The sequence below is a fragment of the Cuculus canorus genome, chromosome 10, assembly GCF_017976375.1.
Source record: "Cuculus canorus isolate bCucCan1 chromosome 10, bCucCan1.pri, whole genome shotgun sequence".
NCBI lineage: Eukaryota > Metazoa > Chordata > Aves > Cuculiformes > Cuculidae > Cuculus > Cuculus canorus.
The window spans coordinates 533,548-557,682 of record NC_071410.1 but is presented as its reverse complement, the minus strand read 5'-3'; the positions used below and the strand labels follow the sequence as shown (position 1 = coordinate 557,682).

At 53.1% G+C, this 24,135-nt stretch overlaps 1 protein-coding gene across 2 annotated transcripts in view; it reads left to right on the top strand.

The window, feature by feature from the left end:
• OPHN1 (oligophrenin 1) overlaps positions 1–24,135 on the top strand; it is a 57,570-nt gene that overhangs the window by 18,019 nt on the left and 15,416 nt on the right. For both annotated transcript variants that reach the window (XM_054076076.1, XM_054076075.1), the window contains exons 3-14: positions 2,463–2,524; positions 5,183–5,254; positions 11,213–11,314; positions 12,302–12,412; positions 13,087–13,191; positions 14,734–14,863; positions 16,186–16,286; positions 18,594–18,685; positions 18,810–18,888; positions 20,095–20,128; positions 21,540–21,602; positions 21,895–21,969. In XM_054076076.1, coding sequence (XP_053932051.1) covers positions 2,463–2,524; positions 5,183–5,254; positions 11,213–11,314; positions 12,302–12,412; positions 13,087–13,191; positions 14,734–14,863; positions 16,186–16,286; positions 18,594–18,685; positions 18,810–18,888; positions 20,095–20,128; positions 21,540–21,602; positions 21,895–21,969 — 1,026 coding nt within the window. The remainder of the gene's footprint in view (positions 1–2,462; positions 2,525–5,182; positions 5,255–11,212; positions 11,315–12,301; positions 12,413–13,086; positions 13,192–14,733; positions 14,864–16,185; positions 16,287–18,593; positions 18,686–18,809; positions 18,889–20,094; positions 20,129–21,539; positions 21,603–21,894; positions 21,970–24,135) is intronic.

The window sequence follows — 24,135 nt, the reverse complement described above, 5'->3', positions numbered from 1 at the left end:
TCAGAATACCGAGGCTGGGTCCATGCCGCCTGTCCCGAGCAGTGCTGTCCCCACGGATGCTGGTAGTTAAAGACACTATTACACTATGATTACACCGTGGTTACACCACGTTACGCTGCATTACACTGTGGTTACACCACGTTACACCACATTACACCACGTTACACTGCATTACACTGAATTACACCATGGCTGTGCTCCCTCCGCCGGTCACCCACACAGGACCTGAATCAGCAGCTCCTTCAGAGATGAACGGAGCAATAGAGTCAGGTAGCGTGTTCCTTCCTCCCCAGCATGGGATGCTGGCATCCTCTGGTTCGAAGCGGCTGACATTCCTGGCAGGTTTCTGGCAGCGGCTCCCTGGCTGTTCCCAGTGTGGCTGGGCAGGCAGCGGCTGCCAGCAGCATCTGTGCTCAGCTCAGCTCAGCTCGACAAGAGTTTGCAGCTGTTGACCCGGGCCAGCAGTGCAGGACAGCCCAGTGCTCCTGGTGCAGCCTGAGCCCCATGTTTGTTGTGCAAAGACCAACTCCACGGCTGCAGATGGGAAATGTGTGCTCGGACTCTTCTGGAGAGCAAGAAGAAACATCTACTGGAAATTTTAGGCACTGACATTTTCCCTATGAGTTCAGGGCTGGATTCTCTTTCTCCCCATGATAATCCCTTTCCTGGCTCAGACTCCCAGCATATGTGCACACTTCAGGTTTCACATCATCCTGAGTAACCACAGTGGGAATGAGCGTGTCAGTCCTGTGGTCGAGTGTAAGGAACTGTTAGGAGGTTGCATCTGCTGGGCTCTGAAGCCCTGGCTCCAGAGGGGAACTCAGAATTGCCTGACTCATCAGGAAGGTTGTGTTTTGATGCTGCCAGCTGAGGGGCTGTGTCACGAGGCTGTGGTTTTTCGCTTTTGTTGTCTCAGCAACTGCAGAGTGGAGCTTCCAACGCCGGCAGCGCGTACGGGCTGTGTGGCAGCGTTACTGCTGGGTTGGAGCCTGAGTACAGGTACAGCTCCTCAGGCACCATGTGGGGTTGTGGGGAGAGGGCCCTCAGTTTGCAGATGGACTGCAAACGCATCCTGTCCCCGATCCGTGGGATGAGCTGTTGTGGCACACGCCTTGTTCTGCTCCTGTCGCTCTCCCTCCTGTGTCAGCCCTGCCGAGCCAGGCGTGCCAGAGCTCCGCGTACCGCCCTGCTCAAGAGCTCTGGTGCCAGCCAGGCACTTCAGATGTTCTTTGCTTCACTCTTAGACAGTGTTCAAACTGCTCAGCAGCTGCCGAGTGGCCCTGCTTGCTCTGCTGTGAGCATGGGGTCTGCTCAGCAAACGCAGGAGCTGCTGTAGGTTGTGCAAAGCCACCCTGTGCTTTACAGACGGCAGAGGAGGGCTGAACGCCAGCCCCACCAGTGCCATTTCCAGCGCTGCTCCGAGCAGGGTGCTGCTGCCGGCAGCTGGAGGCGATGGGTGGCACCGTGGGAGCCTTTCCCAGCAGGCTCCCGGGTTATCCCTGCAGGCGTTCCACACGCGGCCCTGCAGGGGTTTGCCCAGCCTGGCAGCCTCCCCAAGAACCCAGCCGGCTGCAGAGCTCTGCCTTTCAGTGCTGTTGGTGCTCTGCTAGGACAGACGGTTTCTCCCCGGCTCCCAACTCAGCCCCTTCCCGTATTCTCTCCAGCAGGCGGGGAGAAGGACTCAGTGCTCCCTCGTGGGGATAACCCCGTTGGCGTGGGGAGAGCCCGCTGCTCCTGCCTCCTCTCCTCTTTCCCCAGGCTAAATGATGCTTGTTGTTTCAGTTTGTTAAAGGAAAGTTTTCATATTGCTTTGGTTGCAGCTGGGCTCCAAGTTCAGTTCTGATCAATGCCATCTTTTTGTTTGATTGTTAGCATTTTGGGGAGCGGAGCGGATGTCTGTGACCACTCCCACACCCGTGGCCTTTTCCACATAGGTGTATGGGCTTTGTGCTTCTTGTTACTGGGTGTAATCTTTGTCATTCCAGTCTGTTCTCGTTTTACAGACTTGTCCTGCTCCTAGAAAGCACCTGCATTCTTCCCAGCAGAGGTGCTGGGGCTGTTCTGGATGGCCCCATCCTGTCCTACCCATAGAGCCCGTCCTGCCACGGTCGCTGAGGCCGGCAGCTGCCCCTTCTCTGCCACCTGTCTTACCGGCTGTGCAGTGCAATTCCTAGTGAGAACAAATTAATGTTGTCTTTCCTTCCCGTGGCGTTATCTGGCACAGTGCTCTGGGAAGCAGCCCTCCTCCCAGTGGATAAATATGTACCCAGCATGGCCAGCCATTCCCGGTGGCCTTGCCTAACTCCAGTTCTGCCAAAGGGGGCACCTTTTCTGCAGTTTTTGGCCAGCCTTTGGGCAGCGATGCTGGAGGTGCAGCCGGATTTGGGTACCCCAGAGCATGTGCCGTGCTCCAGTGCCGCATCGCCTGAGCTCCACTGACCAGCCTCTTCTTTTCTTTACAGCTGAGTCCTTTAAGGAGTTCGCAGAGCTGCTCCAAGAGGTAGAGCTGGAGAGGTCCATGATGGTAAGATGATCTGAGCTGTGCTCTGGCGATTACCGCCTCGTCACAATGTTTAACGGCTAAATTGTGGCCAAACAGCACCGCGTACCTTGGGGTGCAGCTTCCCATTGGAGGGAAGCTGAGAGCACTGGGATTTTGTGCTTTTTACCACTTCTGGTCCACAGTGCCATTACCCTGTGTGCCGAGCGACAAAGGGGAGGTGCTGGGCAGGGAGGGAGAGAGGTTGTCCCACGTGGTGTCCGAGGCCTCTCCTGTGCACCAGGAGCCGTGGTGTGTCTGTGGTTTTGTGGGAAGACAAAGTGTTGAAGAATAAGAAGCAACATGTATTATTAGCTTCATTTTTGCCAGGTGTGAGCATGTGGGTGCCCCAGTGCCCCTGCCCTGGCCGGCACAGATCCCGCAGGGCGATACACTGCCTTCAGTCTCCTGCTGTGTTGTGCCCTCTGCATCTCCAGAGAGAGTGTTGGCTTTCCCTTTCACTCCTAATTCCAGGAAAAACACGAAGGTTGGGCTCAGTAGAGAGCTTTTACAGCATGCCAGGAATGCGCTGCTTGGCTCTGCTTGCCTCTGCCTCGTGCAGCAGCCAGAGCCGTGCCAGGCTGCCGGCCAGGCCAGTGCTGCAGGGGTGGCTGTGCCAACCTGGCCAGCACCACAGAGGTGGCTGTGCCAGCTGCCACCAACCGCTGTGCGGGTCCATGGACAGGCAGGAATGTCAGGGAACCGGTGAGAGGCTGGAGGAAAGCACTAAGATATTTCTTCATCATTTCCATCCCAGGTACAGTGGCTCCTTTGGCAGTGGGTATGTGGGTAGAAGGGATTGTTTCAGGGATCGTGGATGCTTTTAGGGATGCTGTCCAACTTCTCTGAATCTCTTTTTGCCCTCGATTTGTAGGACCCGTCTTTTACAGTAGCTCACTCAGAAGGTTTCACACGCTCACCATGCTGATCGTTTTTAAAGCACCTGAAAGGGCTGTGGCAGTGGAGGGCCATATCCCCTTCTCATCTGTGCTCCCTTCTCTGGAGCTCAGGACACTGCCTGTCACAGTGGAAGTGGGGCTGGGAAGCAGTGACAGGTTGTGTCCCAGTGTGAGGCTGGAGCTGGAGCCTGGGATACAAACTCGAGGAGATTGCCTGTGGATTCATGGAGAGGGAGTGCAGAGCACATCCCAGGAAAGTGTTTTTCAGACACCGGACGGACTGGAAGAGACACAGGCAGGCTCTCCGCTTTTCCTGGGCTGTTCCTGTTCCTCTCTCTCTGTGACAGACAGCCTGCTGTCATTCCTGCTCTGGCTGGGTCTCTGGAGAAGGAAACCTTATCATTTCTTTGAGAGCTGTGCTGTTAGAGCCGTCAAGCCCAGTGCTGTCTGATGAGAAATGCCAGCCCTCGAGAGCACCATGGCAGGCAGCAGCCCCAGCCTGCCCAGCCCTGCCTTCTGCTCGTGGAGCGTGGGGCCTTCACACTTCCTCTCAGAGCAGCTCGTGCCGCAGGGCCTTGCCCAGCTCGGATGGGTTATTCCCTTTGGAAAGTGGCTCAAGCGTTACAGGGCTGTGGCAGCCACGTTCTGGCACTGTGCTCAGCATTGCGAGCATCTGCTTTGTTCACTGGGAGATGCCAGCAGCTCAGCACGTCCCTGCCTCTGGAATCTCCCCCGTCACAGCTCTGCGTTAAAGCCAAGGCTGCTCTTATGGATAGCTGGGCTGGGGCAGCAATGTGTCTGTGTCACAGGGGTGAGCGCGGCCAGGCTGTCGGGAGCAGAGGAGCCCGCAGCACCAGCGGTGGAGCGTGAGCAGCTGTGGCAGCACAGCTTCCCTGCTCCCGTCCCTCTTGCTGGCACAGGCAGGACAGCTTTGCTGCAGGAAGGCACCCAGCTGGGCTGACGAGTGGGTAGCAGTCCCCAGTGTGCTTTGAGAGTGTGTTTGGTTCTGGTTTGTGCTTCTCAGAGAGATAAAGAGCCATGCTGCCGTGACTGCTCCTCGCTCAGCAGCCAGCATCCTTTGTACGTCAGTTCCTCAGCCCTCCCCACGGGTTATAGGCCCCTCATTTTCCCTTATTTAGGTCATAACACCGTGTCTGACTGGGACAGTGGTTCTGGTAAACCGGGATGGGCGGCAGGTGCATCACTGCTGGGCTCATCCTGCAGAACCCAGCGCTGCACAAGGGCCCACGTATGCCTTGCTGCCCCGGGGCTCGCTCCAGCACAGCAGCGGCACGGCACAGGGCTGGGCGGCCGGGTTGGTGCAGGAAAGCGTGTTACAAGCCAGTTGGGGTCCGTCCAAACTTTATCTTGAGTCTAGAGAGGCGGCAGGGAAAAGCCTGCCTGAGCACAGACGGGGCCCGATGTCCCCGAGGGCTGCTGCTCCGGGGTGGGAGTAACACCACATTCCAGGACAGAAGGGCTTGTGGCACAGCCCTGCAGGGAGGGTGCAGGCTGGGGAACAATGCGGTCATCCCGGGATGGCTCTGGAGCTTCAGTGGGGTTTTGTGTGTGCTACAGATGTGGAAGAGTGGGTACGGAGGGGCAAAGGTGCTTCACCTACAAAGACTGAGGATGCAGTCAGACATTAACGTCTGCGAAGCCTTGGCTTCTAGCCCCATTCAGCCGCTTTTTAGGAGAAAATCAGTCTGTGTCCTGTAATTAAGCTGTTTCTTTGGCTCTGTAGGTACAGAACGCTAGTGATTTGCTGATCAAACCTCTGGAGAACTTTCGGAAGGAGCAAATAGGGTTCACCAAGGTAAGGCTGGTTTGTTTCCTTGCTTTCAATTCAAACAGGTTTATTTGCTGTTGCTACGTTTGAATTCTTTTTCCCCCCTGTATTTTGTTGTTGCTGTTGTTTTTCAAGTGTAGGTAATCGTGGTGCCACATTTCAACTTTGTGCTTGCAGAAACCTCCCGATTTAGTGCTGGCTTTCAGCTGCTGGCGTGAGATCCCGTGCTGTGACTTTTAGTCTGATTTTTAAATCTTAAGAGGCTCCCAACCCTTTTCCTGAATTCTTTGGGTTCTGTCCTGGCCCAGTTCCAGCACTTTCTTCATCCTGAGCAAGGAATGCTTGGTTTGACTGCTGATCAGGTGATACTCCCCGCTCCTTTCTCTCTTCTCCCCTTTGTTCATTCAGTGCTTTTGGGAATAAAATACTTCCTTTGGATGAGCATGTGTTGGAGTGGGAGGGGAGAACACAGCAAAGGCCGGCACTCAGGACTTAGTTGTGGTCAGAGGGCTTTTGTTATGAAATATTGAAATAAGGCATCTAATGAGCCTTTCAGATGGATGAAACATTTAAAGAAACAAACTATAAAAAGCAAATCCTGCACATGTGAAGCAGAAAAGATTCCTTTTCCCTTGCCTGCTATCAAGCAGTCCAGGTTTCATGTTATTCGGCAGCAGCTTGAACTAGTGCTGGCTCTGACCCAGCGCAGAAACGGAGATGTTTTGGAGAACGCTTGGGGCTTGGATTCAGCCCAGCCCATCTGGAGGCTCAACTGTGTCTGGAGAACACCGCTCGGAGAGGCTGCAGCAGCGCGTGCGTGGCGAAGGCAGTGGCTGTGGCTGTTGGTCCCATGCTAGTGAAGCTGCTGGCGCTTCCCCGACAGGCACAGGGGCAAGGAAAGGCTCTGAGCTGGTGGGTTTTGGCACAGGCCTCTGTGTTAGAGACACACAGATCTCCCTGTGTTAACAGCAGGGCCAGCACGTATGGAGGAAACAGTCACGGGGAAGGAGTCACAGGGGCAAGGTCAAGCGTATTTTCCCCTCTGTGTTTATGGAACACTTAAGTCAAGAGGGCAACGTCTGCAAATGTTAAGATGCAGCATTAGAGTGTCCTTCAGGCTGTTCTCTCCTCGGGTAGCCCCTGAAGTGTGTAAGGATCACTTTGCCTACAGCCTGGAGCACACTTTGCTCAAAAAGCTGTACCGTGGTCACCCCCTGCCAGCTGCTCCAGAGCTCACTGGTGCCCGGCTGTGGGAGGCTCCAGCTGCTGACATGGATTCACCTGGCAGCTTGCAGCGCTTCCTGAAGGAGCAGGGTGCTCCAGGCCAAGGTGTCAGGCAGTGGCCGTGGCAGGCTGCTGTCTGGAAGTGGTTGAGAGGTGACAGAGGGACGAGATTCACTGCAGGTGGCTTGGAGGTCTTTGTGGTTTGGCTCTGGGTTTTGTTTCTTATGAGGAACGTGAACTGCAAAGGTGTCAGTGGCACCTCGGAGAGAAGAGAGCTCTGCTGTGGCTCAGCAGAAACACTCGCACACAGGACCTTGCAGGGGAGCACTTTATAGAGTCATAGAATCTTAGAACTGTTGAGGTTGAAAAAGACCTCTAGGCTCATCCAGTCCAGCTGTCAACCCAACCTCACTGTGCCTGCTAAACCGTGTCCTGAAGTGCCATGGCTCTGTGTTATTCGAACTCCTCTAGGGATGGGGACTCCGCCACTGGAGTAAATGTAAAGACATTTTTCCTAATATGTAATCTAAACCTCCCAGGTGCAACCTGAGGCCATTTCTTCTTGTCCCATCACTTGTTATTTGGGAGAAGAGACGAGCACCCACCTCACCACAACCTCCTTTCAAGAGCTGTGAAGAGCAATGAGGTTTCCCCTCAGCCTCCTCTTCTCTAGACTAAACAGCCCCAGGTCCCTCAGCTGCTCCCAGATTCCTATTCTCCAACCCCTTCTCCATTACCTTCTCTGGACATGCTTCAGCTCCGCAATGTTCTCCTTGTACTGAAGCGCGCAAAGCTGAGTCCAGGATTTGAGGTGCAGCCTCCCCAGCTCCAAGCACAGGGAGATGATCCCTTTGCACCCCACTGTGTTCGCAGGTGCACCCTCGCTGGCAGGGGTGCAGGAGGAGGGAATGCTTTCTCTGCTGCCAGCAGGTGCGGGGTTCGGAGCAAGCCATAGGCTGCTCCTGACCCTTGCCCTCACCTTTCCTGACAGGAGCTGGCATTAAGGCACTGGCACGGGTGCCACTGGGCTGCATCCTCAGGGTCTGACTGCAGGCACAAAGGCTCCTTTCTCTTGGCAGCGCCACCGAGTCCTTCGCATCCCTCAGCAGAAGGCGTGAAATACAAATGAGGGCTCCTCACAACGGCGCTCTGTCAGCGAGGGGTCCCTCGGTGCTCCTGCTGTGCCCCCAGAGACATCCAGAGGATCCTTCCTGATTTACACCAGGGGAGAGCAGCCGGGCTAGGCGCAGACCAGACATGACACAGAGAATTTGTGCCCTCTCCTTCATTTCCCATATTTTGGCAGAGCCGCCTTCTGTGAGATGTTTTCTGTTCTCTGCGAGATGCTGCAGCCGGATAGGAAGAGCCTCTGAATCGGGGCTTTGTGGTGGCTGGGGCTGGAGAGCTGCCAGTCAGGCTGGCTGAGACATCCAAGTCCACATTAACCTGTTTTCTTGGGGATGGATGGAGTCCCATGAGTTGGCTGGGGTGTCACAGGGACACTCCTCCAGCCACCATCCCCTGGGAGCCGCAGACCCGGGATAGCTGCTCGTCCTGTGCCGTGTTGGTAAAGGTTTGCACGTGTAGACATGCAGGTGGAGGATCCGGGATCCCTGAGCTCACCCATTTCTCCTTCCTGGCCCCTTATTCTGCTCAAAAGCCCAAGAGCCAGTGGGAGCTTGTGGCTGGTTTGGTGAGCGTGTGGAGGAACTAGCGTAACTGAGGCTGCCGCGAGCACTGGGAATGGCATGGATGGTGCCAGGGAGGTGCAGGCATTGCTCAGGGAGAGCGCATAGGGCAATCTGCTTTCTCCTTTCACGCTGTGGGTGAGCTCTGTGCTGGGGCTGGGGGTGGCACTGAGAACCTGGCTGCAATATTGAAGTTGAGGAGGATTTGGATAAGAACGGTTTTGCTGCAATTCCAGTTGGAAGGAGACAGCTTTCTTTAAAAAAAAAAAAAAAAAATGAAAACACAAACCGAAACAAAAAAAGTCATAGGGGAAAAGCTTGTTTGGACTCAGTGTAAGGTAGAGGAGGGATATATACTGCACTCTGGGATGCTGAGTAAGTGCACTGTTTGTTGAACTGTTCCTCCATAGGTGATAACATATTCTGAAAAACATTTAGTTAATTCTGTTATTAATATTCCAGTAATAATAATTCTGAAGGGAATGGAGGACAGCCACTCCCACCTGCTTTCCTCTCTGTGGGAGCGAGATCTAAGGAGCATCGTAGAGAGCACAGTGGGTAAGGGGAAAAGACCGAGATAAACTGCTTTATAGAAATTCTCTTGCTACACCCCTCAATTTTATTTCTAGAAATTGTCTTTTTTTTTATTAACCGCTGGTGCATCATAAAAATTCATTAAAATCAGGCCTGAAGTGGTTTTTCCATGTGAATGTATTTCTCTCTTCCCCATTCCTTCCCTGTGCCATCTGCCAGGTGAAGCTGCAAGCAAAGCAGAACCCCCAGCCCCTCTCATGCCATCAGCTCCTCTCCAGCAACAGCTTGCAATTTCCCCAGACTGGTTTGGGGTTTTAATTTTTTTGGTGCTGTCTTTACTGAGTGACGGTGAAGACCACACTGTTTGTTACTGGGTGACCACGTTGTGAGTGCGGTAGCTCTACTGTGATTCCAGCGGAATCGTTTTTGCCTTCACAACAGAGAACGTACTGGGGTGGGGGATGAGCAGAAGTGGACGTGTTTAATATTTCCAGGCTTTCCAGTTGTGGTGTTTCCCAGGCTGTGCTCTGGAGGTGGCAGGGATGGGGACATGTGGCCACTGGCTCTGCTGCGCGCCTGGCTCTGGTGCGTGGCGAGCTGCACCGCTGGGTGCTCATCCTCAACTTGAGCCCCTGCAGGGGTGTTCGGAGATGGAGGAAACAAGTAGTGTTGTGAGCCGGGCTCCTCACTTGCCGGTCACTGCCTCTTCTAGGATGGGAGTTTCAGAGCATCCCAATTAGCAACTGATGGTGAAGTGAGAGTCTTGGCAAGTCTGTCTGCCTCTTTCCCCCATGTCCTCAGCTGCTCCATCTCCGGCTCAAGCTGGAAGTGAGCAGCTGCCAAGGAGCTTTGCCCCGCTGCTGGGGGAGCCGAAGCTGCCGGGGCATCCGGGGCATTGCATCGTGGACTGGGCTGTTCCTGGGGCTCCTCTTTGTTTCTGGTTGAAGTACCATCTGCAGAGGCTTTGAGAGCAAAGCTTTCACTGAGCACCCCCCTGTGCTGCGTGGCTCCGCCTGCCCTTGGGTGGAATTGCCTCAGTCGCTCTCCGTGAGCAAATCAGTGGAAGCTGAGTGGCTTCTTGGACTTGGCAAGTTCTAACGGGATGATGATGCTTTCTTCTGCTGAATATTCATGAGGAACTAATTTGTGCTCATGTTTCCAGTTTGTGCTTCAGTCTGGGTGGGAATTTTGTGCTGTGTTTTTGTCTTGGCTTGCTCTGTTCAGCAGCCAACAAGCTGTTAGAAGCCTCGGCTTGACAGCCAGGAGGGATTTGTAGTTCATCCTTCTGCTTTTCAGTCATATGTTAATTGGCCAGAGTGGGAAATGATTGGCAAACCCGCCGTTAGTGGCCAAAAATGTTATGCTGCACTGCACTCCTTTCCATGTGGCAGCACTTCTCCTGCAGGAGTGAGCCGTACTCTGCACACTGGTGTCCATCTCAGCCATCATTCCTAATCCCCTCAGCCCCACACTGGTCCAGTAAGGAGCAGGGCTGGCACTGTCCCTGGCTGTGTTCAGAGACCACATCTGCGTCCCACCCAACTCCATGAGGACAGCTGAGCTTTTGCTGGTTGAGGTTGGAGTTAGCTTTCCATCATCGGGGCATTTTGGGACCCGCTGCCAGCAAAGCCACCCTCTCTGAGGCGCGAGAAGCTGGCAGCAGGAGCGGCGGGAGCTGCAGACCCGCAGCGCTGCATCAGCCGCCAGTTCTCTCAGTGCAGTTGTTTCTGTGGCCTTGGAGTTGGGTGAGTCCTCGTTACAGAAATGAACACAAGCCGGGATTCCTGGCTGCCTTGGACTGGCATCTGTGGCACAGACAGACAATGCAGGAGTGTGACCTTACGGGCACGGTCATTGCTGTTTCCCAGATGCTTTTGCTTCCCTGGGTTTCGAATTTCTTATCAGTTAGTCATGAGGGAGGTGTTTTATTTTGACAGTCCTTCCTGGCACCGGCCCTGCAGCTGCAGCGCTGCTCAAATTAGCTTTCACTCTCAGAGAACACTGCTCCTCTGGATTTGATGTGCAGCTCTTTTTCTTCTGAGGCAGAAACACCATGAACGCTCCCTGGGGGTGTTCAAGGCCAGGCTGGATGGGGCTTTGAGCACTTGATCCAGTGGGAGGTGTCCCTGCCCATGGCAGGAGGTTAGAACTGGATGGACTTTGAAGTCTGAGGCTGAGAAAGTTGGGGTTGTTCAGCCTGGAGAAGAGAAGGCTACAGGGAGACTTTAGAGCAGTTTCCAGTACTGAAAGGGGCTCCTGGAAAGCTGAGGAGAGGCTCTTGATCAGGAAATGCAGGGACAGGATGAGAGGAACAGTTTTCAGCTGGAAGAGGGGAAATTGACATGAGATTTTAAGGAGAAATGTTTTCCTGTGAGGGTGGGGAGGCCCTGGCCCAGGTTGCTCAGAGCAATGGTGGCTGCCCCATCCCTGGAGGTGGATGCCCCATCCAGGCCAGGTTGGATGGGGCTTGGAGCCCCTGATCCAGTGGAAGGTTCCCAAACACCAATAACGGGTTCTGTTTCAACTCTTGCATCTACAGGAAAGAAAGAAGAAGTTTGAGAAGGATGGCGAGAAGTTTTATTCTATGCTGGATCGCCACTTGCATTTGTCTTCCAAAAAGAAGGAATCCCAGTTACAGGAGGTGTGTATGGAGTTGTCTTCAGAGTTGGGTCCAGAAGCAACACTGCCAGCTGCTCTGAATCTTAAAAAAGGGGAGGAAATAATCCCTTTCAGTAAACACTTGAAGTTGATAAGCAATTAAATCTACCTAGAGTCTAGATTCTTTGAATGAAACCAGGGTAATTGAGATGACTGTTCTCCTTAGTGGCTTTCTGCATTGTCATCTCTTGTCCTCACACTTATAGCAGAGGGCAGTGACCAGCTCCACTGGCGCAGCTGGGGCCGGGCCACCCTCTCACCTGGCTTGGGGAACAGAGCTAGCTGAAAAATAGCAGGCTATTGTTAATTGCCAGTCTGTCTCCTGCCTGGCTCCTGGTGTTGCAGGGTTCCCTGGGGCAGGGAGCAGCAGCAGAGGAGGGGGTACCCTTCCACTGATGCTGTTGCCAACCACGAAGTCACAAGAAAGGAAAGCCCCCACCCCTCTAGCCCACAGAGGAGTAGCTGGATCAAGTCAAATTGGCCAAACCGGTTGTCAGACCAGCCTATAAGCACCTTTGCAAGGCAAAGCTGGTGTAAGCTGTGGTAACGCAGAACGCCGTGGTGTCCCACCAGCGCTGCAGCTCTGGAATGGCTGGTTTCAGGTTGCAGCTGGAGCCAGGTGAGAGGATTGTGGCAGTGGCCTTGTCCTCACCAGCGCAGGGCTGTGGGTGGAGAAGGAGCTTGTGCTAAAAGTACAAACATGCTTTGGGAAAGCCTTGGCCTTGCAGAGTGGGGTGAGGTTCTGGATCCAGAAGTGAAAGGGAGCCAGAAAAGGGCAGACCTGAGAAGCTTGGCCAGTGTTCCAGTGTTCTGGTTCTGCACAGAGAGTTCAAAACCTGGGCTGGGCACCTTTGCCGGGCTTTGTCTCAGTAGAGACAGAAAGATTTGTGGGCAGGCAGGGAAATGCTTGTCAAATGTTGTCAAGCTAGATGTGGTGTATTTTTTTTTCCACTCTTCCTCATCCTTCCAGGCTGACCTTCAGGTTGACAAAGAGAGACACAACTTCTTCGAGTCCTCCCTCGAGTATGTGTACCAGATCCAGGAGGTGCAAGAAAGCAAGAAATTCAGTATTGTGGAACCGGTAGGAGCTTCCTTTTCTCTCAGGCCTTGTTGCCTGATACTCAGATGTGCTGCCTGGCTGACAGTCACAGGGAGGGCTGAGTTACCAGGTTGGATTCAGCCCTGGGAGTCTTGTGATGGAGCAGGAGTCAACCATGTGCACCTGGGTTGCTGCAGCTTAACAGCCTTCGTGGTGGTTGCTGGAGCACCGGGAAACCACAGACTTGTGTCAGTACGTCCATCCTGAGGACCAGGCCAGGCGCTGTAGGTGGCTAGAGGTTTCATTCTAGTTGTTACTGGTCGGCTCACCTCGCACAGCGTGGGCCGCAATGGTGCCAGCTCGTGGCTGTGTACCAGGACCCTGCCCTGGGTGGGTGGCTCTGCCCTAGCACTGGACACAGTTCAATGTGGGGTTTTATAGGTCTTGTGAACAAGCGAGCTGCAGGTCTGTGCTTGTCCTGCTGGCAGGGTCTTTCATTTTGAGTGTGTTTTGTCAAGACAAATGTGTGGGTGGCAGACCTGGGCTTTAGGGATGTTGTGGTGCATAAGTCATACCAAAACTTGCATCGCTCCAAAACTGTATACGATAAAAAATACATTTGTGTGTGTGATTTCTGAAACTGTTTCCTGTCTTTTGTTACTCTGATTAGAAATAGAGAAGGGAAGTTCAATCTGTGTCCTTTCTCTCCTTTACAGGTGCTGGCTTTTCTCCATAGCCTCTTTACATACAACAACCTGACGGTTGAGCTCACACAGGATTTCCTCCCTTATAAGCAGCAGCTCCAGCTCAGCCTGCAGAATGTGAGTTCCTGCCCAGCCAGGATTTTGTGTGTAACTTCTATTCTCATTTCTATTTAAACGTGGTGAGGCTTTTCCATGCAACTGGCCGTGTTTGCCTTGCAGGAGGTGCAGCCGAAGTTATTTCCTTCTCTGTTCATACATATTTTCTCCTCACCTGCACAACAGAGTCTGCAGGTGCTGTTATGGTGCTTTTGAAGTACAACAGATGCTGTGCAGGAGGGGCTGTGGCAATTGTGTTGTTTAACTTTGTGCATCAGCAGCCCTAAGAATTCCTTCCAGTTTCAAGAGGCTGAAATTGTACACGGCTGCTAAAAAGGCAGCCAATCTTTGTGTTAGTGGTCTTGGCTTAATAGCACTTGGTAAGCTCCTCCGCTGGTGAAGTATGCCCATGGGTTGAAGTATCTGCCTCCTGTTTCTGCCCTCAGTCTCTCCTGGCTGCCCTCATTGTGAATCTGTGCCAAGTGGAATTTGCTGCTGGCTCGTTAATTGGTACGAGCAGCCTTCCCTAAACACGCCTTCAGTTGTGCTCTGTGCTGACATGACTCTTCAAAATGACTTCACACCAAGCAGTGTACTGTAATCTTCTGAGGCATCAACGCCCTGGTTTCGTGGGAGGATGCACCTGTAACCTGAACAGTGTGCAAGGAGACCGGGGGCTCCCTTCTGCTCCACACAGCCTTGAAATGTGCTGGGTGTCTTCTGCAGAAAGAACAAGTGTCCTCCCAGCCAGGACTCCTCAGCACTGTTTCCATGTGCCCTGTGGTAAACCTTGTCACTTCAGTTGTCTGTAAGAGGCCAGTTACTCTTACAGCTGAACTTTCCATGGGAATTTGTGGAGCAGCTTCTGCACTTTGTATGTTGGAGCCAGATTCCTTTCTGCCGCAGCAGCTAGAATTTGACTAGGAATACCTGAAGCCCTTTGCTCATGTTCAAACGTGCTGCTTTTATGACCAAGGAGTGGCTTGGGGTGGATGGAGAAGCATGTGCGGAGCAGACAAGGGGGGCGGTTCTCCTCCCCCTCTGCTCTGCCCCAGCGAGACTCCATCTGAAGTCCTGCATCCAACTCTGGGCTCCTCGGCTCCAGAAAGACAAGGAACAACTGGAGAGAGTCCAGTGGAGAGCACAGGGATGAGGTGACTGGAGCACCCTCTTAGGAGGAGAGGCTGAGTGAGACTGGTCTGTCCAGAGAGAAGAACGGGCTGAGAGGGGATCCCATCAATAGGCAGGAGCCAGGGGGTGCGGGCGGACTCTGCTTGGTGGCACCCAGCGACAGGACATGGGGCACAGGACACAAACTGGACCATGGGAAATTCCACGTGGACGTGAGAAAAAAACTCTTTTCAGTGCAAGTGACAGAGCCTTGGAACCGGCTGCCGGGGAGGTGTGGAGTCTCCTCTGGAGAATCCAAACCCACCTGGACGTGCTCCTGTGCAACGGCTGGAGGTTTAGCAGGGGATTGGGCTGGGGGAGCTCCAGAGGGTCCTTCCCACCCCACCACACTGGGATTCTTATTCTGTGCTTCTTTTTGCTTTCTCTTAACAGACAAGGAATCATTTTTCCAGCACCCGGGAGGAGCTGGAAGACCTGAAGAAGAGGATGAAGGAAGCCCCCCTGACCTGCAAGCTCCCTGGGCAGCCGACCATTGAGGGCTACCTGTACACCCAGGAGAAATGTAATGGCTTTTTTCCACACCTGGATACGTTAAGGAACGCGTGAGCTGGGGCTGCACTTGGCTTCCGTGGCCAGGCCAGCTTCTTCCATGGTGTCACTGTGGGCTGTGCTGCATGGGTGCCTTGGGAAGCTTTGGCTTCCAGATCTCTCTGTGATGGCACAGAGCTCTCTGTGGGTTACATGAGCTGTGTAAGCCAGGAGCTCATTGCCCTGCGCCCAAATTCGCTGAGATCAATGACTCCGCTGTGGCACTGGGGAGCCCAGCGCTCTGGCAGATCACAGCTTGGCCGTTTTCAATCAGAAAAAAATCTGGTGGTGTGCCCAGCTCCCCTCTCACTGCATCTCTGAGGGCATCTGAGGACAGCTGGAGTGTGAGCCAGCATTGAGAGTCAGGCTGCTGGGGGCAAAACTTGCTGTGATTCTGCATGGAATCAAATCAAACCAAAGTCAGGGTTTTACAAACACTCACTGCAGATCTATATGGCCTCGCAAGCCTGAGCCCCTGGGGAGAAAAGCCTGGTTGTGGAGCTGTGGCCTCTGAGCTTGTGGACAACTTTGCGAGCAGTTAATTTCTGGATCGTGTGCACAATTGCATTTATCCATGTATTTATGTGTACATTTATCCTGTTTTAAAGGAAAACACATCAACAGTCATTTTAGACAACAAACAAATGTTGCACGTTCCTGCGTGCTGGTGACTGTTGGCTCCCTCTATTTGTTTTCCCTGTAAATCGAGTGCGAAGGAGTTGTTCCTCCTGACACTGCAACTTAAAAATTAGAGAAAAAATATCAGCTGAAGTATTTCATATGAATGGTTCAGGTAAGACAAGAAAGAGAGATGACAATCAGTCTAGTGCAATAGAAATAGGAACACTAGAGTGCTTTGAAGGTGCTGTTGTCTTTACTGCCAAGTTTTCATCAACAGGAAAAAACAGTGGTGCCTGTGTGAGATGAGCATTCAAGACACGTAGGATCCTGCCAGTGTAGGTCTTGGCTGTACTTGGCCAAACCAGCTTGGCTGGCGACCAGAGTCCCACAAACACCCTTTCACCAGCAGAGCTTTGGGAGGGCACTGGAGGCAGCTGCCTCTCCTCCTCTCCTCCGCTTCTCCTTTTCTCCTCTCCTTTTCTTCCTCTGCTCCTCTCCACCTTTCCTCTGCTCCTCTCCTCTGTTCCTCCTCTCCTCTGTGCCTTCTCTCCTTCTCTCCCTCTCCTCCTCTTCTCCTCCTGGCTCTTGCCATGGAGATGCTGACGATTCCAGCCATGCCAGCTGTGTTGAGCTCAGGCACTGTCCCTGACTCCAGCTTCCCGTGTGTTCCTTCAGGGGCGCTGGGCATCTCCTGGGTGAAATACTACTGCCAGTATGAAAAAGAGGCAAAAACCTTACGGATGACGCCCATGGACCAGAAGCCTGGAGCTAAGCAAGTGAGTTGGTTTCTTAGAGGGATGGCTGCAAACATTGACCCAGCCATCAGGTCTCACCTTCAGTGCACCTGCATTGTCTCTTTCCATAAGGAAACCAAGGTACAAGTGCCACATCCAGGGTGTCAGAAGCCAGCCCTGCTGTCTGGAGCTGTTTGTCTGGTGGCACCAGTCCTGAAGACGTGCTGATGGTGGGCTGGTCCCAGCGCTGTGGCTGTAGCTGTGTCAGGGCTCCTGGCCCCAGAGCAGAGGGGTGGACTTCGTGTCCAATCCCCGCCTGGCTACACAGGCCGAGGTGTGGTGTGACATGGAGGAAGCACCTCTGGGAGAGAAATTTCACTCCCAAATGACCTGGAGCCCTGCAGTGTTTGACAGTGGAGATGTGGGTTTGTTTAAGAAGAGCGTTATTCACACACTGGGGACTCATGGGTTTGGTCTGGTTTGAAATGTCTGCCTTTCTATACAAGCTAATTTCTATATTTCTCCATGCAAATTGTTGGTGAACCTGCAGCCTGGTTGCACGTTGGCCTCTGGCAGTGGTCGTGAGCCCTTTGGCTACCCAAGTCATCAGACAAGTTCTTCCCAAAGCTGTGTGCCTCTGCCTTTGCGTGTTCACACAGTCACTGGTCTGTTATTTTGGTTTGTGTTCTTAGAAGCGGTTACACGTGAGTGGGACCAGCATCAGGAGAGGAGGAAAGGGCAGCGCTTGCAGCTCTTTGGCTTCTGCCAAAGGGAAGCTCCCTGCCATTCCTCAGCGTGACAGAGGAGGAGTGGGATGCGGGTGTGGATGAAGTGCAGTGAGGGCATCCAGCTGATCCCCCGCTCTCTCCGCTGTGGAGCAATGTCCCCAGGGAGGTCCCAGCCAGGCGCACTGTTCCCAGGTGGTGATCTCACAGTCTGCTCTCTGGCAGCCTTGCACATGCTGCGGCAGTAAAATAAAACGTAGTTTTTGGAAGCCCTTGGCAGAGACCTTGGCAAAGGCACCTCCGAAACATTGGCTGGAGATAGCTGTTGTCACCTCTGCCATAAACATGTCCAGTAAGGCCAATTAATGCAGGTAGGGGCTTGTAAAAATATAAATCATTCCCTTTCCCAGACTCCTGCAGTCTGGTAATCCACACCTTCAGTCACAGCTGTCACGGCTTTGGTCACAACTGTCACGGCTTCAAAGGCCACAACTACAAAGAGTGCTCTTAACAGCCCCAAATGACCTGCACCCGGACAGAAGGCAGCCAGGAGATTATCATCACAGCCCGTAAGCCAGACGTGCTCCTGCAGGAGGCTGTCCTCACTGCCAGGCTGTCCTTGGACCGGCTTGATCCACTTCTGCCAGAGACTTTGCAGACACAGTGGCAGTCGGGTGATGAGCGTGTTCCCGATTTGCAGACTCAGCCTGAGGGTCTGGTTGGTTGCAAGTTCTGGTGTGTCCCCAGGGCTCCTGCAAAGCCATGGAGGTCTCATGTTCACATTGCAGACTAACTCTGCTGTTGAGTCAGTTGATGTCCTCTTATTACAGGCTATGGACGCAAAGGCTAGAGCTCAGCCCTGTAGTGCCGGCCTTTCATCAGAGGGCGCCTACCTTTTCTACATGGTACTTTGTGTAAAGCTCTGTGGACCACAAATGCTGTGGATATTTGGTAGCGCTGAACGGATGGATTTGGCTGAGGAGACATTGAGATGACATCTTGGGAATAAATGTTTTCCTGTGAGGGTGGGGAGGCCCTGGCCCAGGTTGCCCAGGGAAGCCGTGGCTGCCCCGTCCCTGGAGGGGTTCAAGGCCAGGTTGGATGGGGCTTGAAGCAACCTGATCCAGTGGGAGGTGTCCCTGCCCATGGCAGGGGGTGGGAACTGGATGGACTTTGAGGTCCAACCCAAACCATTCCATAATTGTGTGATTAACTTCACAAAAATTAGGGCCCAACTGTGTCAGATAACAGACCAGCGTGGTCCTGGCCTCAAAGACCAAGCGATGCCTCCTGCGGTTTGTTACAGCCCTGTCCCCGCTCTGTTGAGGGATGGTCCCTCTTGCTGGGATGTTCAGTGCTCATTTGCAGAGTAGTACTGAGAAGTCAAGAACGTTTTCGGGCTGAGGATAGGGAGCCTGGCTCGCAGAGCTTTTGGTCTCTGTCTTCGCTGATGATGGGAAGGACAGTCTGTGCTCCTGGTTCCGATGCTGTCAGTTGAGCAGGACACCTGCTAGCAGCGTGGTGCTCCATGGGCAGAGCCATGCCAGCCTGCAGCCTCAGGGTGCTGATGAACCCAGTATCTTCTTGGCTTCCCTCTCATCTTGGCCTCTCTTTCCTCTCCTAGGGCACCTTAGACTTGACGCTGAAATCCTGTGTGAGGAGAAAGACGGACTCCATAGACAAAAGGTTTTGTTTTGACATTGAAACTAATGAAAGGTGAGATTCTTTGGATTCATGTGGCCTCCGAACAGATAAACCTGGGATGGAATCACTCTCCACTGTTCATTAAAACAACCTTTTGCCTCTTTTTCCCAACTGTCCCCGGGTGAACTCCATGCAGATCTGGGACCATCACGCTGCAAGCGCTCTCCGAAGCCAACCGAAGGCTGTGGATGGAAGCCATGGACGGGAAGGAGCCGGTGAGTGTTGCGGAGCTGCAGAGTCGTGGCTCTGTGGCTGAAGCAGTGGCTTCTGCTGGTGGGCACTGCGCCCAGCAGGGACACAGCCACCACCAGCTCCTCTGGTAGCTGTCGCTTCCCTGCTGTCGCTCATCCGTAACTCAGGTGTCAGCTCAGGCACTAGCTCAAACAGGGCTTGGGACTGTGCTGCCGGTGGCGTGGCTTGCACTGGGCTTCGGTTTTCACCCTTAAAACTCTGATTTGTTCCCTGGTTGTGCCAGACTATGGCCTTACTGGAATGCTCTGTCTCCCTTGCTCCCAGCTAACTCTCCAGCCTGTGGGAAGACATTTTTTGGGAAGCCTGGCCCTTGGGCACAGCCACTCCGTACCAGTGTTTGCCTGCCTTTCCATGCTACTGGTATTCCCAGTATTTCCTGCAGTCTCAGCAAAGCCCACTCTCCTGCACTTCCCCTGTCTCCTCTAACGGGATAGCGGGCTGTGCGGGGCAGGAGAGCCCCTTCCTGGCAGCTCCAGGTGCCTCTGGAAGCTGCCTCGCCCTTGGCACACGCCGTGCAGAAGGTCGGCAGGGGGGGGTGCATGCTGATGCAGAGGTGGGACATGGGAGCAAGGAAGTGGGACATGGGAGCAAGGAAGTGGGACACGGGCACCCTCTGCAGCACTTTTCTCCTACTCCTTTAACCAGGAAAGGACACAGGATGGTGTGGAGCGGAGTAGTGCTTATGGGGGACAGCCGATCACTTAGGGGAGGTCTGGGGCACACTCGGTCTGTGTGATGCATTACGCATAAAGGACTTCTGATTTTCCATCAAGAATGGCATCTGCTGTTTATTATTAATAAAACCCCACACAATTTATTTCTGTATGGGATGAAGGACTGTCTTGACACTTGCATTTTTAAAAGCAAGCAAAGAAACAAAAACCCTACCTCCCCTGTGTACCAGGCTGTCCTGGCCCAGTTTCACTGGGCCTCAAAAGAACAAAGTTCCCTGTTTGGTTTCTGGGAGCCCCTTTCCTGTAAGTCAATGCTCCAGTGGAGTGTAGGAACTCAGCAGAATTCCTTTATTGTGTAGATAATGGCATCTCGCTTAATTATAAAATGTTTGTTGGGTGATTTATCAGGCACTGTATTTTCTTTGGAAAATAAATATCGAATCACATTGCTTTCTGTTTTTGTTTCTTCCTCCTCTCTCCTCTGCCCTTTTTCAGATCTACCACAGTCCCATCACAAAACAGGAAGAAAGTGAGTCCTTTTGGTTGCTGTCCCCTGAGCTGTGGAAGCTGTCCGGAGCGTGGGCAGCGTTGCTGTGTGGATGCGCTCACCCTCGGTCTCTGCTCACGGGCACTGTCACCTCTGTCCTTTTCATCTCTGTGTCTGGTACCGAGGCCAGATTAGAATGAGTGCCAATGGTAAAAGTTATCGGCTGCAGCTTGCAGATTTTGTTTAGGAAGAATGAGCAGGATGCAGAGTTCCATTTTCACCTCTAGACCCCAAAATAACAGATGGGAAAGAAGAGCAGTGAGAGTGTTTGAGGACATTTCCCATAGCAAAGATTATAATAGGAACATAGGGCTGGCATTGAATTTTGCAGGGCTCCGTCCCCACTTGTCCCGTGTCTCCCCTCCCCACACCCCCAGGGCTGCTGCCGCCCCTTTGCCTTCCTCCACAGCCCAGAACCACGGTGGCCGAGCCTGCACCTCGGGGAGTCCCAAGACCTCATCAGCTGAGTGAAAACCTGCACTCTGTGTCATAGAGGTTACTTTTGGCAGCACTTTAATTGGCTGACTTTAATGAGGTAGCAGTGTCCAAGCATGAGACCTGTCATTTGGCTGCATTGGCTTTACATGCCTGGAAAGGATGAGACTCTGTTTCGCAAAAGTAAATACACTCTGTTTTTGATAGAGCAGAGCTAGAAATGCTTCAGGTGTTTTTATAGCACCAAGTACCACGTACTGGGTGGATCTGTGGTTGGCAGCATCTGTATGCGACCCTATGTTGGCTCTGAGATGTGTCTGAGCTCTGCAACGCTGCTTTCAGTGCAGAGGAGTTGTAACAACCTGCTTGATGAAAACATACTGGTTGCAGAGCATTTGCCAGCACAGGCTGTGCTGTGGCTGGAGTTGGTCCAGATGTGCCTGGGGGCTGTTTTTTTTAAGTGAAATATTATTTCATATTAAATAAAACCCCCCCTCCCCCAAAAAAAACCTACAATTCACCACATCCCGCCCCCCAGAAAAAAAATCAAAACAGATCACCACCAGCACAGTCAGGTAGGAGAAATTAATTATAAGTGCAGGTAGATCAGCAGGAATCGCCCGATCCCACCGCATGGAAGAGCCCTAACTGCAGGGTTTGCAGTGCTCTGGGAATGATGGATCAGCTCCTTATTGGACACAAACCTACATGTGTCAGGCTCTGACTGACGCTTTGCTTATGAAAGGCAGAAGGAGGCAGGGGGTGATGCAGCTCCAAAGAGCTTCAAGCGAAAACAGGGAACATGTGGAACTGATTCCTTGTTAGGATGTAAAGAATGGCTGGGTTTTTGTGGAGGGAGGTACCTGTTGCAGACACAGGTGTGAACCCTCCCTAGCAGTTTTCCGCTGGGAGCAGCGTGCTGGGGCACAGGTGGCTAACGCTTCTCCTCTCATTCCAGTGGAGCTGAACGAGGTCGGCTTCAAGTTTGTGCGGAAATGCATCAACGCAGTGGAAACGAAAGGTGAGGTGCCCACCACGGCATCCGGAGGTACCGCCCTGGCGCGTGTCACTGCCCACAGCCCCTTGCCCTCTGCCAGCAGAGCCCCTTGCTGCAGGGCAGCCCAAGCAGGGGGTTCCTGGAGCATCCCGAGGTTCCTGGGGCAGCCTGGAGGGGTTCCTAGGATATCCCGGAGTTCCCAGCACAGCCCAAGGTGTCCTGCGGAGCCCGCACACCGACAGCTGGAAGAGGGCTTCCACTAGATGGGGCTTTTGGACTAAACTTGGCTGACGCTCTTTGGCTTTCTCCTGCTTAGGGATCACGACGGAGGGCGTCTACCGTACTGTTGGCAGCAATATTCAGGTGCAGAAGTTGCTGAATGCCTTTTTTGGTAAGGATTAATTATTCTGTGCGACGAGATTGTCCTGAGTTTGAGTTAAAATGGATGGGGAGGATGAGGTTTCACAGTGGGAAGTGTCCAGCATGACCATTGCTCCCCATGGCCCCTCCAAAGCCCCTTCCCTGCTTTTCTGGTCTGTTTTCTGCAGCCCTCTCCCTTTAAACTGTGGGGTTTGGTGGTGGTGTTTGGACTTAAGTGAGGCGGAGACCCTGAACGCTGGGGACAAGCCTTCTCCATCTTGCGCTGAGAGTGTTCAGCCACTTTGGAGTCAGGCGCTGGGGACACATTCCTGCTGCAGTGTGGACAAAGTCCAAGGAGAGGTGAGCCTGAGCCCTCTTGTCCACTGCCTGCAGCCCCCTGCCATGTGGCTGTGGGGGAACTCACTGGTCGATGTTGTTGGGCTCCAGCACGGCCACCTCCTAAGCCTGCAGATGAGCTCAGGGGACCCTGTTCCTCAGTACAGTGGCACAAAGAGCTGTCCTGGGAAGGTGGCCTCCATGGGGAGGCAGTGAGCCATGTTTAAGGATTTCACCCAGGACTGTATGCAAGGTATGCTTGAATTGGTCAGTGTGTGCATTTCTGCTGCCAGCCTTTCTGTACACTCAGCCCTGTGTTTCACAGGGACGTGTGAGGTGATAGGTAGTCTTTATGCAGCTCCCTGCAGTCTGTGGGCTCCATTCCAGCATTCCCAGGCTGCGAACTGGCTGCAGCCATGGTGCCATGGTCCCGGGTAGGCGTGGGACAGGGCTACCAGCCCGGAGGGTTGGTCCCCAAATAGCCAAACCTGGGCCACTGTCACCATCCCTGCCTGAGGAGCACAGGGCAGAAAGTGGGTCTGGGTGGATGGTGATGTCCCTCGGGCTCACACCAGCTCCCCGTACAGACATCTGGTACTAATGGAGCATTCAAAGGTTTACTATTTTTTTTTACTATTGTTTATGATGGTGTTTACTATTGTTTACTAAGGCAGCTGGGTTGTGGTGATGTAGAGCCGTACCCTGCTCCCCTGGAGCCACGGCTGCAGCCAGCTCGCCGGCTGCTCTTGCGTGGTGACTGATTACTGAGCCTAGATTGTCACTGCTTCTTGATTCTCACCCTCCCTGTGAGTCGCTCTGTGGTTTTCTCATCAGAACACCACCAGCCAGTGGCTTTTTCTTTAATTTATGTGCAGTGGTCTGGCTCACTACTTGTCACCCCACTGTGCACAAGCTCACAATGGGAAATCCAGCAATGCAGCAATAACTGCTGCAGGAGGGGTTCAGCCTGAGCAGCAGCAGGGAGATAGAAGTGGTTTGGGGTTTCTTTTCTCTTTAGTCCTATTTCTTTTTTTAAATAAATCATGCAGTTTGTCTTCTGTACCGCCGCCCCCGTCCTCCAACCACATCCTTTGCTTCATCATCCCACAGAAACGCTGTGGTTGTTCACTGAGGGTTGGCGCTGCTGAGCCTCCTCTGAGCTCCCTCCTCTCCATGCAGCCAGAGGGACCGTTTCCAGAACACCCTTCAAGGGAGTGGCTGTGAAGGAGATGTTTGAGCTGGATGCTTGGATTACTTTGGATATCAGAAAGCTTGTGTTGGAGCTGTTGAAATGTGGCATTGCTGCCAGTCCTGTCTGTGCTGGGAAAAAAAAAAAAAACAAACCGTGCAGAATATGCCCTTGCTTGACTTCTCACCACTACCTAAACGTAACCTTCTGCTCCTTCCCTGGTCCTGAGTTAGTGCTGCTCCTCAGCCTGTCCAAAATGCTGATGCTGTTGCTGTCGTTCTGTTTCTCCCAGCTGTGAGAATCAGCGTCTTCTCCATGTACTGGTGTAGGTTCATTTCTCTCAAGAGGACACCCTCCATGCGAGCGTGTCAGAAGGGGCTTCCATTTGTGCCAGTGGAGGTTTAGATTGGATATCAGGAAAAAATCCTTCACTGACAGAGTGGTGAAGCACTGGCAGAGGCTGCCGAGCGCAGTGGGGAAGTCCCCGTCCCTGGAGGTGTTCAGAAACCATGTGGCTGTGGCAGTTTGGGACATGGTTTAGCAGGCACGGTGGGGTTGGGCTGATGGTTAGGCCGAATGAGCTCAGAGGTCTTTTCCAACCTCAATCATCTGAAAATTCCATGATTTATTAACAACCTTAAAATGGTACCTTCTTTTAAAGCCATTTTGTTC